General features: G+C 48.7%; 1 protein-coding gene across 4 annotated transcripts in view; it reads left to right on the forward strand.

The window, feature by feature from the left end:
• Positions 1–18,903, forward strand: part of MYO18B (myosin XVIIIB) — a 236,811-nt gene that overhangs the window by 125,134 nt on the left and 92,774 nt on the right. For all 4 annotated transcript variants that reach the window (XM_040250980.1, XM_040250978.1, XM_040250981.1 and 1 more), the window contains exons 30-33: positions 1,746–1,869; positions 2,671–2,871; positions 6,800–6,910; positions 10,793–10,897. In XM_040250980.1, the coding sequence (XP_040106914.1) occupies positions 1,746–1,869; positions 2,671–2,871; positions 6,800–6,910; positions 10,793–10,897 (541 nt within the window). The remainder of the gene's footprint in view (positions 1–1,745; positions 1,870–2,670; positions 2,872–6,799; positions 6,911–10,792; positions 10,898–18,903) is intronic.

Here is an 18,903-nt window from a genome sequence, read left to right on the forward strand (position 1 = left end):
GTTTCTGCCAGCTGTGACAATCTTGGCCCTTGCCTGTGGGTTCTCCTCCTGTTCTGAGAGGCCTTAAGGAGGATTTCCTCTTTCTGATGGGTGGCAGGGGGACTCTGCCCTTGGAGTTTGTGCAGCCAGAAAACTCCATCCCTCTGGTGTTTCCCGTGACCACCCCCCTTGGACAGAATCCTTCATTCCAGATAATGGCCCCCGGAGAGTTCCCATTTCATTGTACTTGCATCTCTTCTTAAAACTCACCTGCCCTGTGATGCCCTCTACGCCCTGACCATCTCTTGGCAGAAGTTAGTGTACGTTTTGATGCTAATTGCAAATAGCAGCCATTACCTTTCTAGGTGGATTAGTATTTTAGCCGGGAGCCCGTGAGCAGGTAGACGTCTCTCATGGTGGAAATTCAGGTAGCATGCCTGTAGTGAGGGAGAGATGGAGAAGTTAGCCATACTTCCTCATACCTCTTTATGTTTAATCAAAGGGTCAATGCAGCTGCCTCCGTAGTTGGCTGGGCTCTGGGTGGAGGGATGTCTCCATGCTGTTGAGGTTCCCTGCCCCCACCTTGGCCTCTCAGTTCAGTGTGGCCCAGTTGCCATGGTTACACATAGGTTGCAAAGCTCAGTTTCGAGGGCCGATGGCACGCCCCTAGGGATAAGGACTGTGCTGGAGCTGTGGGAGGCTGGACCCCTGGCCCACTCCTAGTGGGGTGAAGGCTGTGCCTGAGTTCGTCTGGCCTCAGACAGTTGTTCAGGCAGTGTGTTCCAAGAGTTAGGGTCTGTTGGAGGCATTCCCTGGCATCCGGTGGCCCAGAAGGACTCCTTGAAAACGTCCATCACTGTCTGGCCCCCTCTGTCTTTTCCTGCCTGCTGCAGCACCTGACCAGGTGGATGGCAGACCACCTTAGTCAGCGGAGAAGCTGGCTCAGACCTGCTTCGGGATTTTGGCTAACTCACTTCACCTCTGAACTTCAGTCTTCTCTTCTGCGAAATGGCTAAGATGTGTTTTCTGCTGAATTGCTATGAGGACTCCATGGAGCCCAGTTCAGAGCCAAGCGGTTTAAAACTGCCAGACCATTACCATCATCACAATGTTGCCATTCAGAGGTAGCCAATAGCACCTCTCGAATGATGTCACCAGGAGCCAATCAGAAAGCTCCTGGGCCCTTCCGACAGCAGGGGCTCCCTCATATGATCGATAGTTGGCTTTCTTTGGAGTCTTGAGGCTTTGACTGACCATCTACTATTGAGGGACATTGGATGATCTCATAACGAGGGAGACCTTCTTCGCCCCAAGGCTGAAATCCCGCGCCCAGTTCAGCCATTCTGGCCACACCCAGTTCCCTGGAACAGGTGGCCAAAGCCATATCTTACTGACCAGAGTCGCATCTTCCTGAGGCTTGGCAGAGCCTTCTGCAGGTCTCCTCGCCCGTGAGAGCGACAGAAGCTGAAAGAGCCATGGGAAACGATGCCCAGTCCAGGAAGCGCCTCTCACCCAACTTATATTTGCTTATATTTTTTTAATCACATTTTAAATAAGTGTTTGGTGTTGTTCTGGAAACCGTAAACCCTCAAAGTTGCCCTCTGGTGTTCAGTATACCTCCGCCATATCCACAAACTCTCCATCATCTGATACCGTCTCTCTAGCAGTTCTCAGCAAGCTAACGGCTTCTCTCCAGTCCCACCCCTGCTGTGCCCCAGATGCACCCCCCAGCCCCGGGTGCCATGACCCGTGTTCTGCTCGGACAGGTTTGACGCGCAGCTGGCCCAGGCCCTGGGGGAGTGTGTGTTTGAGAAGGGCCTCCGTGAGAAAGTGGCCCAGGAGAACACCAGCGTCCGGTGCGAGCTGGGCAAGCTTCAGCAGCTCTTGAAGGTGAGGCATGGGGGCACGGCGCCACCCAGGCTGTCCGTCGCTGGGTCTCAGGAAACCCCTCGCACACCCCCGCTGCACGTGGTGCCGGGAAGAGAGCTCTGTGTGTGACTGTCCTGCTCTGTCAGCCCGCCAGAGTCACGGAGCCCAGCACGCCTGCATCAGCAAACCAGGGGTGGCTAGCTCCATGTCCCTCACGATCTTGCTCCAGGCACCTGCCTGCGTTCCGAGGTGCCCACCTGGGTGCCCGTCTGTCACAGAGGAGTTAGCTGTAGACCCAGGTAGGGGCAGGGCCCTGCCCCTTGCAGGCTGCAGCTCAGAGGAATTTTATTAAAATGGGACACAGGCACCTCACCTCACTCAGCTGCTCCTCAGCCTGCTGTTAACCTGGGAGAGCCCCTGAGCCTGACGTGCAACTCCCTCATGGTCATGCCCAAACCTTCTAACCTGGAAGAGTCACTTCTGGCCACTTTGCTTCCCGGCTCCAACATCTCTGGCCCAGCCTTGGCAGGTGCACAGCTTTCAGATGGGGCAAATACCTCCTGTTTGTGCTTTGAGATCTAGCTCTAGGGCCAGTGTGTTGCTTCCCACCGACTCCCCACCCGTGCCTGTCTGAGCTGTCCCAGGAGGGCCCTCGGGATCCCACAGGGGGCACAGCGAGGGGCTGCAAGGCCCAGGTGGTGAGGGCTGCTCTGAAAAGTGGAAAGTGCCCTCCCACTGGTCTTAGAGGTGTCCTCGGAGGTGGGGGAGGGGTCGGGAGTGTGGTCACGTGACCCTGCATCCCCGCCCACTTTGTCTCTGCAGCAAAAGGAGCAGGAAAGCTTGCAGTTGAAGCAGGAGGTGGAGATGCTGCAGGCCCAGAAGCAGGAGCTGCTGAGGTCACCGTCTCTGGGGGAGAACTGCATTGCGGGCTTGAAGGAGAGGCTCTGGAAGCTGGAATCCAGTGCCCTCGAGCACGAGAAAGTCCAGAACCAGCAGGAAAACACCATCAAGCAGCTGGAGCAGGTAGGAAAGTCCTGTCCAGGGCAATGCCCTGCCCCATGCTGACTCTGGGGCAGAAGGTTGTATTTAAATTCACCACCTCACTCAGCTGCTCCTCATTCTTCTGTGGCTCCCTGTTACCCCAGAGAACCTCAGAACCCCTAAGCCTGGCACTCAGACTCCTCATGGAGCCCCCCTCCTACCACCCTGCAAGCGCCATTGTCACCTCCTCCAAGAAGCTCAACCTGATCTCCTCCTCAAAAACAGCCCCTCCCCAACTCCACACTCACTGTCTCTCACCTTCCCAGCACCCACCGTCACGCGTGACAGTGTTTTCCAAAATGTGCTCAACGCTTTTCTCCCCACTAGGATATGTGTTTTATGGGGGTGGGAGGACTTTTTGGTTGACCTTGCTTGTCAGGGTATCCTCTGATGAGGCCAGGTACCTAGCTGGTACTCAGTAAATAACTGCTGACCCTGTGTCTGGTATTCAGCACTGTCTGGGTACCAGTCTCAGTCCTAAGCTCTCCTCACATATCATCTCATGAAGCTCCACATGAAGTCTGTATGCCGAGGTTTCCTCCACTCTACAGATGTGGAAGCTGAGGCTCAGAAATAGAAAAAGCGGCAGGGACAGGATTTGGAGCCTGCGCCCTCTGATGCCGCAGTGCCTCGCACACCTGTGTTGTGCACAGCCTCCAGGGAGGTGGGAGCCCCGATTTTTGGAAAATGAAAAATAAGAGGAAAAAGGAAGGACTCCAGATCCCCTGGAGAAGGCAGTAGCACCCCACTCCAGTACTCTTGCCCGGAAAATCCCATGGATGGAGGAGCCTGGTGGGCTACAGTCCCTGGGGTCTCTAAGAGTCAGACACGACTGAGCGATTTCACTTTCACTTTTCACTTCCATGCATTGGAGAAGGAAATGGCAACCCACTCCACTGTTCTTGCCTGGAGAATCCCAGGGACGGGGGAGCCTGGTGGGCTGTTCTCTATGGGGTCGCACAGAGTTAGACACGACTGAAGCGACTTAGCAGCAGCAGCAAGATAAAAATAAGCCAAGTTTTCAAGGAGAAGCAAGGCTTTTCTTGATGCTTAGTTCTAAAGCAGTTTCTCATATGGGACTTCAGAAGGGGTAATTATTTTGAAATGGTTTTAAGATTGGAACTCCATTTTCAAGAATATTTGACCAGCCAGCATGAATACATAAAGCAGATAAACTCTGAGCTGCTCTGGTGAAGGCGGGTGGGGAGTGAGGGTGGTCAGGGATAGGCCCGGGTGCTGGCCTTGCTTCTCGCTCATCCCCGCTCCATCCGGATGGAATCTGCTGAGCATTGAGACTTGGGTGTGGCAAGTGTGGGGACAATCTGGAGAGGTTGAGAAAAACAGAGCTTCTTTGCTTAGTCCATCAAACCTGTGTTTATTAAGCACCTACTGTGTGTCAAGCACTGGACGGATGCTAGGGGTGTAACTATAAACAAGATGATGTGGTGTCGACCCTCTTGAAGGTTAGAGTCATGTTGAGTGTTATGGGAAGGTGTAACCTGCAGGTCTGGTTTGGGGACCAGATTCGGAGTAGTCAGGGAAGGCTTCCTGGAGGAAGTAACATTTACTGAAGCTGAAAGCTGAAGGGCGAGCCTGAGTTGGCTGACCAGGAGAGTTCCAGGCAGGGCAAAGGCATAGAGGCAGGGGTGTCACATGGCGTGCCACGTGGCATCTGAGGAGCTGCAAGATGGTCCCATGCAGATGGGGTCTGTGGACGTTTGGCGAGCCCCCTGTTTTCTCTAGACTTCAGTCTCCTCAACTGTACAGAGTCTTGTCAGAGTCTTGTCCACCCCCAGCATTCCTCCAACCCCAGCTGTGAATCTGGGAAAGTTCATGATGGAGGTGGGCCATCTGGGCAGGTCGTTCAGGGATGTAGAGGATGGAACAGTGTTACACAGCCGCCCAGAGTCAAGGATAAAGAGCGGACTCCCTTGGTTGCTCAGCGGTTAAGACTCTCGCTCCCAATGTGGAGGGCCCAGATTCAGTCCTGGTCAGGGAACTAGATCCCACATCCTGCAACTAAGACACAGCACAGCAAAATAAACAAAAATAAATAAATAAAGTTTTTTTAAAAGCACTCTTTAAAAATATAAAACAAACACTTTGGAAAGTTAACTCTGGGAGATGCCACCAGGGGACCACTATGTGCTTGGGAAGCAGAAATGTGCCGCCTTGACCTCAAGGACCCAGAGGGCTGAAGGCAGCTGCCCAGCCCCCCTCCCCTCCCAGCTTACCTAGGAGGCTGACTCAACCCCTCATTCATCTTCTCATTCATCTTCAGCCTTGCCCATCACCTTGTACTGCTCTGGGTTATTGTAGACATCTAGGAGATATTTATTGATTACAACATAACACTTTTTCCAGGAAATTTTATGTTAACTCACATAAGCTTGACATAAATGGTATTGCAGATGTCAGAAGTATCCAAGAGGCTAGAAAAAAAATGAAACAGGAATATTATATTTACTTGCTTAAGCTCCTCATTTTGGATTATCTCCCTATAACCTCTTGTCATTTTAAAGGCAGCAGGGAAGGAAGTTGGCATTTAAAGTGAGCCTGCTTTCTGCCGGGAATTCTTAACGGAGCTCTGATGCTTTCAGTTCTTTTTCCTCTTCACTATGGTCCTGCATCCTGGAGAGTATCATCAGCATTTGAAAAGAACACTGTTGTTTTTTTCTCTCGGCTGAATGTCCATGTCAGGGGCAGCAGTTGTGGCCTCCTGAAAGCTTGCTGCGAGGTGCAGGGCAGACGATCAGTCCTGATTGCTCCTGTGGTCTGGCCCTCTGCTGTGCTGGGTTCCACACCGCTCCAAGACTTGCAGCGAGGAACAGTGCAGATCATTGAAAGCTTATCAGTACAGGCTCTTGGGTCTGTACCCTGGAGGTTCTGACCCAAGAGGTCTAGAGTGAAGCCTTGGAACTGAATTTAAAAAGAAAAATAGAAGGGCACCAGGTAATTCTAATATGCCACAAAACTTGAGTCAGTCTCTCAATTAGGAAAATCAGGAGAGTAAACTCTCGGGAGTTTTCTGACGCTCCAGTGGTTAAGACTCTATGCTTCCAACACAGGGGGCGCAGGTTTCATCCCTCGTTGGGGAACCAAGATCCTGCTTGCTGTGCAGCAAGTTTACTTCAAATATTTCCATGCACTGTTAGCTTGATTGTAATTTTTTAAAAAAGAAAAAGGAAATAAACTCTTAAACTATAATCCAGTCCCATGACTTGTGCTTCCAGTTCTAGAATCTTGTACATAAAATGACACAATTAAACATCGCAGACAGGTCTCTTGCTTCCCTGAGCAGGTTTTGGAGGGTCTCACTGAAAAGACCCTTCTCCTTCATGGGAACACAGTTCTTAATAATGTCAGGCTTCCAGGAAGAGCGGGGCTAGTCCTTACTCTGCAAAATAATGGGGAAAGAAAAAGGAATCTTTCTGTGCCACACATTGTGCTAATTCTCACCAGTGTATTTTAGGGAGGATGCTTTCTACAGAGAAAGGTAACTAATCAAGGGTTTTATCTTGGGCGTGTCACCTCCCTCTCCAGGGTTTCCTATGCTCAGAAGTAAACTTGTATTCTGTCATTTATCCACCCACCTGGCCACCCATCCAGAAAAATTTCCCTGATGTCTGCTCCAGGGATGACAAACCCGCTTCATCTTAAGAGCATTGAGAAGGATTCTGAGGTCACGTCTCAACTCAGTGGCACAGAGTCCAGTTCATTAGTGACCTCTGTTATGACCATGGAAGGGATAGAGGCAGCATTTGGGCCACTTATCTACCATTTCTGACCTCCCTGGGTGTCTGGGGGGATAACTGGACTCTTACCCGTGCTGTCCAAAAAACACAGCTGAAATGCTAAGGGTGACGTGGTTGGTGGGCGTCACCCTCATGCGCTGTTCTTGCCCCCTCAGCTCCGCCAGCGGTTTGAACTAGAGATTGAACGGATGAAGCAGATGCACCAGAAGGACCGTGAGGACAAGGAGGAGGAACTGGAGGACGTCCGCCAGTCCTGCCAGAGGCGGGTACGTGAGCCACGAACGCAGCTGCGCCCTGGGGTCCCGGCACGGCCAGTGTGCACACCTCGTCCCTACAGCACGGGGATGAGCTCAGCTTCCTCAGGAAGTGCTGTCGAGGGTGCTGGAGCAGAAGTACCTGTCCTAATACCTACAGTTCTGGGGCTTCCAGAAGCCTCTAAACTGTCCAGCATAATCACCCTAGACTTCTACCAAGAGCCCAGAGTGCCATGCGGCTGATGCCCTGGATAAGGATGTGTATGTGTCAAGAAGGGGACCAGTCCCTTCTGGTTTGTTTGTCTTGCAGATCGTTTCTTATGTTTTTATCCAAGCTCTTTGCAGACATTTCAAACTGTATAAGAAGGCAACAAGCTCTTGAAATCTTAACCACCAAGACATCAACATTATTACTATTTTAAATGTTCTTTCTTTCTCTGTGCCCGCACGAGCATATGTACAGAGATACCATTTTACCTAAATGGGGTCGTGCTGCTTTGAAGCCTGCTGTTTTCCCTCTGAAGTTTGTTCTGGGCCTCCTCTCCTGTCAGTACATGCGGACCTGATTTACATGTTTACGGGCTTGAAAGTATTCCACCAAAGGCTGTGCTCTTGTTTACTCAGCAAGCAAGTCTCTTGTCATTGGACATCTAGGATCTTCTGATTTTCTGTTATTATAACCAACACCAACACAAACCTCCTTATGTATGCACTTACTGATGTGAGTTATAAGGTGAATCTTTAAAATGGAATCGCGGAGGAGCTTTGGGTTAAGCCTCTCTGAACAGGTTTTGTCTGGGCAGGACTTCTGTGGTTCCTTCATAGCCTGGGTAAATTGCACATCTCCCAGAAAGGGCCGAGTACCATTTCCCACAGTCGACTTTGATATTAGCTCCCTATGCAGAGACCTCTGACTGCAGGGGCTGAGAGTGTGGGTGCTGGAACTAATTGACTTTTGGTATGAGTGTTTGCCTTCCCAGTGCAGCAGTGTGATCCTGGGAAAGTGACTGTAAACCCTCTGCTCCACCCAAACTCCATTCCTTTCCTCAGCTGCTTTCTCCATATCCACCACTGGTCACTTGGAGCCAGTTTATAAGACACACAAGAAAGCTGATGTTGCTAGTTTATTCGGAGTTATAGAGGCTTGGATTGAATTCAGACTCCATTAGCTATCAAATGTGGGGCGTGGGAGAAATCACGTAATCTTGCTGATAAGTCTCACTTCTCTGATCTGTGAAATAGGATAACAGTGGCCACCTTGCAGGGTTATAGGGAAGATTCAAAAGATCACAGGTGTGGAACCATGGCTCAGAGTTTGTAATGTCCTCATCCTTTGCTGGAAACTTACAAGCAGTACTGGTGTGTGTGTGGATTTCCAGGCAGCTGATCCTTCCCAGAGGTACCCGGGAACCAGCTCCGTGGCTGACCTGCTCTTGGGCATGCCTGCTCTTGGGCGTGCCTGCTCCATCCCAGGAGAAGGCGGGTGCAGGGACTTGTAGAGTCCCCTCCCCCGGCCCGCACTCCCCACCTCCTGCCTGAGTAGCATCATCCTGGGCGGGGCTGGAGGAGGGCGTGGTGGTGTCAGGACCCTGGCAGGAGATGGGCCTCTCGTCCTGGGCAGATGGGGCTGCCTCGGTACCCTGTCACTGCTCAGGGGTGAGGGGCTGTAAGAGCCGAGCGCTTCTTCACTCCCAGTGGTTAATGCCGCTGCATCTGCTGCCCGGCCTGCTCCCCAAATACTCCTTTGGGGGCTCCTTTACAGTTCAGCCCCTCTGGGGGTTCACGCAGATCATCCCAGGGGGCCAAGTACATTCTCCCCAGAACTTCCTGGAGTTGAAAAAGTCATAGATTTTAGGTTCATTCAGACCTGTGTGCCCTTGAGTAAGTCTCCTAACTTCCCTAAGACTCAGTTTTCTCATCTGTGAAATGGGAGCAATAAGAGAAAATGATTTCCTTTCCCTATGCTATTGTGAGAATAAGATCAAAGAATGGTAAGGTACCTTATAAACTGTAAAGTGCTGGGAGTTACCACATAGAAATGTTCTACAGAATACTCTCTAGAAAACTTTGCCTCACTTGACACATAGCTTTTATTATTTTGTACATTTTTCAAAAGGAGTTTCAGCTTCTGCAGTCTTCATTTTCAGCAGGTGTGAGCAGACTGCCTTGTGTCTGTCACTCTTAAAAGAAAGTCTTGAACTGTCTTCTGAAATGACCGTCCATCAGGACTTTGTTTTTTCTCTCCATGGGTCAGGAGGTGGAAACCCAGTCCCTGCCCATGTGCCCTCAGGTGAAGAGGGCGCAATTGCTAGTGCGTTCCAGGAGTGCCTCAACGTGTTGTGAGTGCCCCGAGCCAGGACCCTGATGGGCTGGAGATGTGACCCAGACCCTCCTAGGGCTTCTTCATGGACAGATTTATAAAGGGGGGCGTGAGGTCAGAGAAGGGTGTGCCTCTCCTCCGACAGATACTAACACTTGACTGCACATCCAGTGACTGCTCTGCTCGCTCTGTCTCTCTCCGTGGCAGGAAATCAATCATTAGTGACCTGGGTGGGAAAGCTGCTGACTGATGGTGGCGGAGGAGCCCGGGCCAGCAGGCGGAATGCTGACAGTCCTCAGCAGCAGCTGACCTAGGAGTCTCTGCTTCAGGACCTCTCTCTGACTCAGTTTGCCCATCTGTGAGGGAAGTCCACTGATAGCACAGGATGGAGCAGGGGGAAGGGGTGAGACAGCACACACGAGAGGCAGGTGCAGAAGAGGATGTGCACAGCACTGTAACGGTGGGGCATCCGCTTCAGCAGGGAGTGCCTGCCTCTGCTGGGTGGCCACTGAGAAATCAGAGCTGACTGTAAGTTAAAAGAGCCGCTCGCAGCCACAGTCCTAGTCAGTTTGGGCTACTCTAGCAAAACTGGGGCTGGAGAGTGCAGGCTTAAAGAGCAAAGGTTTATTTCCCATAGTTCTGGAGGCTGGAAAGTCCCAAGATCAAGGTGCTGGCGGATCTGGTGTAGGGCAAGGGCCCCACTCCCAACTTGCAGGTAGACGGCTGCCTCCTCCCTGCATCCTCACGCAGGGAAGAGAGAGGAATTGAGGTTCTTTTTTGTAAGTGCACTCATTCCAGCATGGGGGATCCCCCCACCCCACCAACCTCATCTAACCCTAACCATCTCCCAAAGGCCTCATCATCAAATATTCTTGCCTTGGGAGTTAGGATATCAATGTTAGGAATTTTGGAGAGACAGACTTGCAGTCCAGACACCAAATAATCTCGAATGCAACTTGTGTTGCATTATAGTTGCCAGGTGGCTCAAGGGTAAAGAATCCACACCTGCCAAGCAGGAGACACAGGTTCAACCCCTGGATCGGGAAGATCCCCTGGAGGAGGGCAAGGCAACCTGCTCCAGTATTCTCGCCTGGAGAAGAAAGGAGCCTGGTGGGCTATGGTCCATGGGGTTGCAAAGAGTCGGACACGACTTAGTGACTAAACAGCAACAGGTGTATTTAATGAGAGATGAATGCATTTTAACATGTAGGATATGATGCTGTACAGAGTCTTAAAAAGTCAATGCGCCCAGACTTGTACCTGTTCTAGAGAGGCCACAGCAGAGGAAGGAGACAGCTGTTAGGAAATGGACAGGGGACTGGGGCTGGGGATTCCACAGTGAATGCCAGGGGGCTCCCTATCATTGTCCACCTCCTGAGCTTTTAGGCTTCTAAATTCTCTGACAGAAATACCTCCTCCCCCTGCCCAAACTGCTAGGTCAGCCTTTGTGGAACTGGGCGAGCGGCCATGAGCTCCGTACCCCCAGCCCCGTCCTCCAGAGGGTCCTGGCCTTGGGGGCTCGTCCAGATGGAGTGCGCGTGTCCCACACCTGTGTCTGCCCTTTGTGCCCACAGCTCCGCCAGCTGGAAATGCAGCTGGAGCAAGAGTACGAGGAGAAGCAGATGGTCCTCCACGAGAAGCAGGACCTGGAAGGCTTGATCGGAACCCTCTGCGACCAGGTAAGAGGGAGCCGCAGCAGACAGCCGGGAGAGCACATTCCCTGCCCCGGCCCGGTTGAGAGCTGATTCCTGGGGAGGCCAGCGGGGAGTGGTGGTCTTAGGACCCAGCCCCGGGATAGACCTGTCAGCTGGCCTCCACCTGGCTCCTCCCAGGCGCCCTCTGCTCCTCCAGTCTGTCTGTCCTCACTCACCGCTGCTTCAGAGGGGACTTTCTGTGTATGGGCAGTAGGAGGGTGGTCTTCACACAGCAGGGATCTTGGAAGAACCCCTGAGAATACAGAAAGTGGGTCTGGCCACAAGTGCCAGACCCGGTGGCCTTGCCTTCAGCCACTGCCGGGGTGAGCCTGTAGACAGCGGCCTTCGCTTTGGCGGGGTGACTGTGAACAGCCGCTGTGCTCACAGCTGTCCTTGTGAAAACCGGACTTTTGCTGGCCACAGAGTCAGGCCGGCGGGGCTGGGCTGCTTCTGTCTGCACGGTGCTGGGTGATCTGACGAGGCGCCCTGAGCTTCTGATGAGCAGAGACTGGTGTGGCTGCCGCCCTCGCTGGAAACCAGGGTGCCGGGTGCAGCACTCCCGGCCTGATGCTGGGAGCGGCATCACTCCTTGTTGTTGGTGGGGGCGACGGGGTGGGGGTGCGGGGGGGGGGGGGGGGGGGGGGCACAGAGAGGGGAGAGGGCTGTCTCGTGTGTTGCAGCCTGTTGAGCAGCATCTCTGGCCTCCACCTCCTAAAGGCCAGAAGCACGCCCCTTGACTGTGACAACCAGCAGTGTCTACCAACACTACCAGTTGTCCCTCTGGGACACAGTCAGCCTCCCACTTTACAGAGAACCACTCCTGCAGAGAAAGCAGTGAGCAGAGCCCAGAGCCAGCGCCGGGTGTCGAGCTTGGGGAAGCTCCCGCATCCCCCGGACGTGCTTCCCCCGCCCATGCTGCTGCCCTGTGAACCCCAGCGCTGGAGAAAAGTGCCAGCAGCTCCTTTGAGTGTCTTTTAAAATAGCATAGGAGTGGTTTTTTTTAATGTATCTGCTTAATGTGTTCATTGTCTTTTAATTAGTGACGATCTTGCTGTCAGCATCTCCACCCCCACCCTAGTCATTCCTCTTGTTCACAGAGAGCTGTGGGTCCCCTCCCAATAGTCAGCCAGGCCTCGGACAAATAGGTGCTCACTATGTTGTTGTTGTTGTTAATTGAGTAAATGAGTGAACTCTAGAGCGGGACCCCCGCCGTCATGAGAGTGAGAGCCGGAAGCTGAGGGCACCAGCGGGAGGACCGATACTCTTCCTTCTCTGGGTTTTCTGAATTTTCAGCCAAGCAAACGGGGGCCACTGAGTGCACAAGCCATTGAGGCTCTGCCCGCCTTTCGGCCTCTGTGCAAGAAAGCACCCTCCGTATTTGATTCTAGAATGACAGAAATCCCTGGGAGAGGACTTCCCTGGTGATCCAGTGGGTAAGACGCCGTGCTCTGAATGCAGGGGACCAGGGTTCAACCCCTGATCAGGGAACTAGGGTCCACATGCCACAACCAAGAGCCCGAATGCCACCACTAACAATTCTGGGCGTGGTGCGGCCAGATAAATAAAAATAAATACTTTTAAAATCCCTGGGAGACAGTCACCTGCTGTCCAGCATGGTCCATTTGAGAAAACAAAGGCATTGATCCAGTAAAGAAAGGTTTTTATAAATATTGCTAGTCTGAATTTGACATGCTGAGAGAAGATAACTTCAGTGAGTGAAATGCTAATTCTGTGTGAGTCACCAAGCTGGAGCCTTTGAATAACTTACCACGTTAAATACTTGTAAGTCTTTCAGTGAGACACTGAGCGTAGAACAGACAGTGTAATTGATGTCTGTGCACCAGGAGGACAGGGTTCACATGAATTAACATTTTGCTGCATGGGATTCAGATGTTTTTTTAAGGAAGCAGGACATTTCCAAAACAGTCGGCGGCCCCTCGGTTTCTATTCCTCATCTCCGGTGTCTCTGCCCTCCGTTGTTTCTTTCTCCCCTCCCAGAGGGGCCTGCCTTCCGAGGCTGGGGACCGTGATTCCCCTGCATGTGTGTGAACGACCTTGGCTTTGCCCCCCACTGTCTCTGTTTTTGAGATTCCTCCATGCTAGCGCGTGTAGCTCTGATCCATCCTTTCAAGCCGCCCCACGGCGTTCACCTTCTTTCACCCCTGTTCTGTTGGTGGACGTTTCCGTGTCCCACAGTGCCTGTGGCAGCAGCTTCTCCAGGGCGTGATGCTAGAGGGGAGCTGCTGGCTGTGAGGGAGGTACCATTTTGGAATCATCAGATGTTGCCCGCATTGTTCCTCAGAGTGACAGTGGCAGTTTATGTTGTCACCAGCATATTTTATAAATATATTTAAATTAATTAGCTGATGTATTTAATTTTTGGCTATGATGGGTCTTCGTTGCTGCATGCGACGTCTCTCTCGATGCAGTGAACAGGGGCTGCTGTTCGTTGCAGTGCATGGACTCCTCCTCAAGTCTTCTCATTGCCAGGCGGACTCTTAACCACTGGACTAGAAGTTCCGTCACTAGCAGTTTTTTCTTTCTTCCCCACATCCCCTCAGCACGTGGCACTGTCAGACATTTGAATATCTTGATCAGTTACTGAGAGTTAAATTGTACTGCTAATCCCTTTTTACTAGTGGAATTCTGTACTTTTCATGTTTATCATGATTTTCTCTTATGTGAGTTACCTGTTTATAGTGTTTCAGTTCAGTTCAGTCGCTCAGTCATGTTAGACTCTTTGCAATCCCACGGACTGCAGCACGCCAGGCCTCTCTGTCCATCACCAACTCCTGGAGCTTGCTCAAATTCATTTTCGTTGAGTCGTTGATGCCATCCAACCATCTCATCCTCTGTCGTCCCCTTCTCCTCCCGCCTTCAATCTTTCCCAGCATCACAGTCTTTTCCAATGAGTCAGCTCTTCGAATCAGGTGGCCAAAGTATTGGAGCTTCAGCATCGGTCCTTCCAATGAATATTCAGGACTGACTTCCTTTAGGATGGACTGGTTGGATCTCCTTGCTGTCCAAGGGACTCTCAAGAGTCTTCTCCAACACCACAGTTCAAAAGCATCAATTCTTTGGTGCTCAGCTTTCTTTTTGGCTCAACTCTCACATCCATACATGACTACTGGAAAAGTCATAGCTTTGACTAGATGGACCTTGTTGGTAACATAATGTCTCTGCTTTTTAATATGCTGTCTAGGTTGGTCATAGCTTTTCTTCCAAGGAGCAAGTGTCTTTGAATTTCATGGCTATAGTCACCATCTGCAGTGATTTTGGAGCCCAAGAAAATAAAATCTCTCACTGTTTTCATTGTTTCCCCATCTATTTGCCATGAAGTGATGGGACTGGATGCCATGGTCTTTGTGTTTTGAATGTTGAGTTTTAAGCCAGCTTGTTCCTCTTCAGTTCCTCTTCACTTTCTGCCATAAGGGTGGTATCATTTGCATATCTGAGGTTATTGATATTTCTCCCGGCAATCTTGATTCCAGCTTGTGCTTCATCCAGCCCAGCATTTCACATAATATACCCTGCATTTAAGTTAAATAAGCAGGGTGACAATACACAGCCTTGACATACTCCTTTCCCTATTTGGAACCAGTCTGTTGTTCCATGTCCAATTCTAACTGTTGCTTCCTGACCTGCATATAGGTTTCTCAAGAGGCAGGTCAGGTGGTCTGGTATTCCCATCGCTTTAAGAATTTTCCACAGTTTGTTGTGATCCACACAGTCAAAGGCTTTGGCATAGTCAATAAAGCAGAAATGGATGTTTGTCTGGAACTCTCTTGCTTTTTCCATGATCCAGCTGATGTTCCTCTCCCTTTTCTAAATCCAGCTTGAACATCTGGAAGTTCTAGGTTCACGTACTGTTGAAGCCTGGCTTGGAGAATTTTGAGCATTTCTTTGCTAGCGTGTGAGATGAGTGCAGTTGTACGATACTTTGAGCATTCTTTGGCATTACATTTCTTTGGAATTGGAATGAAAGCTGACATTTTCCAGTCCTGTGGCCACTGCTGAGTTTTCCAAATTTGCTGGCATATTGAGTGTAGCACTTTCACAGCATCATCTTCCAGGATTTGAAACAGCTCAGCTGGAATTCCATCACTTCCACTAGCTTTGTTCGTAGTGATGCTTCCTAAGGCCCCCTTGACTTCACATTCCAGGATGTCTGGCTCTAGGTGAGTGATCACACCATCGTGATTATCTGGTTCATTAAGATTTTTTTTTGTATAGTTCTTCTGTGTATTTGTGCAACCTCTTCTTAATATCTTCTGCTTCTATTAGGTCCATAGCATTTCTGTCCTTTATTGTGCCCATAAAGTGTTTGGTCTTCCTCTTTTTTTCTATTAATTATTCATGACCCTTATCCAAAATTATCCTGATCTACTTTTAGTTGTATATTTTGGAAGGAGCTCCTATTCTGTGCATAAGCATTTCACTTTGTTTATAACGTTTTAGAGGCTTCCCTGGTGGCTCAGTGGTAAAGAATCTGCCCATCAATGCAGGAGATAGAGGTCCTATCCCTGGGTCAGGAAGATCCCTTGGAGAAGGAAATGGCAACCTACTCCAGTGTTCCTGCCTGGAGAACCCCATAGACAGAGGAGCCTGGCAGGCACAGTCCATGGGGTCGCCAGAGTCAGATACTCGTTAGCGACTAAACCACAGCAACATGATATTTTTTACTTAATAAAGTGTTTTTTAAATTATCTTATTAGCCAGTTATGGTTGGTGCTTTTAAGATTTCTTTCCTTAACTGAGTTCATAAAGACAATTCACCATATTTCTGAAAATTTCTAAAGTTTGGGGCACTTTTAAGTCTTTAATCTACCTAGGTTTTATTTTGGTATGTGTGAGGTAAGAATCTATTTTTTCCTGATACAAATCACCTTCGTCTTATTTCATGAGTGATTTTTTTCTACAATCCTTATTTGTGTGTGTCTGTATTTGGGGGCTGTCCATGCTGTTTAATTGGTTTATTTGTCAGTTCTTGCATCATGTGGTCTTAATGGCTGGGTCTGATAACTTGTAAACAGCTCATCTCTGTAACTCTCTTATCTATTTGTGATCCTTTAATCTTCTTATTGAGATTGCATAGCATACCCTGATGGGATTTTCAAATGCATTGGTTTGCAAATTAGTTGGGAACCAGTGACATAGTTGTTTTTTTTTTTAATAGTGAACCATTGCAATCATGAGCATGCTGTATCCCTTTATGTATCTGTGGCTTTCATAAACATTTTACTTATTATAAATCAATAATTTATAATACATAAATAACCTGCTAGTATGTATTTTATTTTCTTCTGTATAAGTCCTGAGCTGCTTTGTTAGATTTATTTCTAGGAATCTTGTAGTTTCTATGGCTATTATGAGGAGAATGTTTTTCTATACTTTGATTAATTATAATGGTAAATGGGAATATACATTGCTTATAACTGTATAGTAGTTTTCTCTTTCTATATTTTGAGGTTATGTTTTTTGGTGCATCTAAGTTTATTTTATTGCTTTATTTCCTTGGCATATTGTAAGCTGTTCCTTTACTGTATGGTGTTCCTCTTTTCTCCATGAATTACTTTTGCCTTATATTATTTTGCTTGATTTCTTTTAGTTTGCCTGCAAGATCTTTTTTTCTTTTTTATTCTTTTGTTGTTAACCAAGGCAATGGCACCCTACTCCAGTACTCTTGCCTGGAAAACCCTATGGACGGAGTAGCCTGGAAGGCTGCAGTCCATGGGGTCGCTGAGGGTTGGACACGACTGAGCGACTTCACTTTCACTTTTCACTTTCATGCATTGGAGCAGGAAATGGCAACCCACTCCAGTGTTCTTGCCTGGAGAATCCCAGGGACGGGGGAGCCTGGTGGGCTGCCGTCTATGGGGTCGCACAGAGTCGGACGCGACTGAAGTGACTTAGCAGTAGCAGTGTGTGTGTAAACCTTGAAGAGCTGGATACTGTTTAACAATATCTTGCAGTGCTTTAATCCATAACTTTTCATTGGAGAATTTAATTCATTTATATTAATATAATCAATGCATTTTAAATTATTTCTGTTTTTTTGTCTATAGTTTTGTTGGTTTATTACTCTTTTTCTTTGCTTGTTCCTTTTTCCTTTCCTGCTTTGGAATAGATCGATAGTGTCTTCTATGATCCCTTTTATTCCATTGCTGGGTCTAAAACTACAAACCGTATTTCTATTCCTTTGGTAGTTACCCATACATTTTTAGGTTAAGTCCTTAACCATGATTTTTTTCTGACATACTTTACTTTTCACAGCAAGTCTGTGGAATAGATACTATTTGTTCCTTCCTTCATGTAAATGAAACAAGTGATGCTGAAAAGGTAAAGCCCATTGCCCAAAATCATATAGCTTATCAGTGGTGTAGCTGGATTCAAAGGAAGATCTATATTATTTGAAAACCTTTTCTTTAAAAAATCTAACATATTGCTACTTGAAAAATGATTAAGTTTCAGCTAACAAGAATTATCTTTTTTGAACCATCTTTTTTCATAATGTTATCAAGCAAGTTATCAAATTTATCTGCCATTAATTTGCTGTGAAACCTTCAGCTACATACATTCTCTCTCCAAGCCTCAATTTTCCTGTCTGTAAAGTGGCTTGATTATCCCTAATATTTAGATTATTTGTTAAAAGTGCTTAGAGAGTTCTTTGTCGACAGACATTGAACAGCTTTCGCTAACAGCTTTATGATACACGGTGAGACTGTCGAGGTTGGAATCGAGTTTCCCACAACACTGAACATCATTTAGACCTATTGGTTAATTATTCGCCAGCTTTATCTAAATTTGAATCTGTGTGCTGCAAAATGTAAACTTGCAGAATGACATTTATTTCCCATTAACCTAATGAGTTTGGGGCTTTTTTTTTTTTTCTCCTCCTCTAGTATAGCAATTTATTATGAAGGGGAGGATGACTTGGTCTGAGGTTTTGTTGTGAATGTTGTTTGCAGTGATCCCTCTGGACAGGAGATGGTGCCAGCATTTTCAGTCTTTTTGGCACCGAGGATGGTGTCACCCGGAATGTCCCTGGTACTGACCTGCCCCACAGGAGAATGAAAAGCACTTTAGGATGTGTGCAGAGCAGGGGCAGATACAAAAATGAGAAAGGTGCAAAAGCACGCTGCCTGAGTGTAATCACAACCAAGAATCTGGGCTCTAGAGTTAATAAGTCCAGGCTCTGGTGTAACCAGGTACTCTGGTGCAGTGGGTAGAGACTTGAGTTCTAATGATGGACTGCCTGGGTTCCGATCCCCGGGTGGACACTTAGGAGCAGTGTGGCCTTGGGCTGATTGTGCCAGTTTTATTGGCTGTGCCTCCGTTTCCCTGTGCCAGTACCTACTGAAGTGCCCCGCACACCTCAGGAGGCGTGAGCGGGCCCCAGAGAGTCTCTCTCACCATCACCTACCCTGTCTCTCTGCTCTCTGCCCTTGGGCTAACCCCTCAGCACTGCACATTCAGAATGGCTTCCCAGCAGGGCCCTTTCTGCACCTCAGCTCACCAGCTCCTGCTTACCTGAGATTCTCTGCAATCCCATGCCAGCCTGAGCTGGAATACTCCTCTGCGCCTCCATAACACCCTTTAAAAAAAAAAAAAAAGAGAGCAATACATAACCTCTCTCATCATGTATTTTACTAAAATTATCTCTTTGCAGTCAGAGAAACTGGGTTCGTATCCTAACTCTGCCACTCATGATCTTGGGCAAATGACTTCACTTTTGTTGTAAACCTCAGTTTCATCATCTGTAAAATGGGACTCATAGTACTTCACACCCCATAGATTCACCATGTGGACTCCATGTGTTCAGATGTGTTTAGAACAGTGCCTGACACTTAGCAAACCCTCTAAGTATAAGCTATTACCATTTTAATAAAGGCAATAATATTAACGTCACTATAAAGAGACTGTCATGGCAGTAAAATGTGGTAATATGTGACAAAGGGCCTGGAACAATGAATGCCCAGTCCTCAGCTGCT

This window comes from Oryx dammah, unplaced genomic scaffold (genome assembly GCF_014754425.2).
Source record: "Oryx dammah isolate SB20612 unplaced genomic scaffold, SCBI_Odam_1.1 HiC_scaffold_12, whole genome shotgun sequence".
Classification (NCBI taxonomy): domain Eukaryota; kingdom Metazoa; phylum Chordata; class Mammalia; order Artiodactyla; family Bovidae; genus Oryx; species Oryx dammah.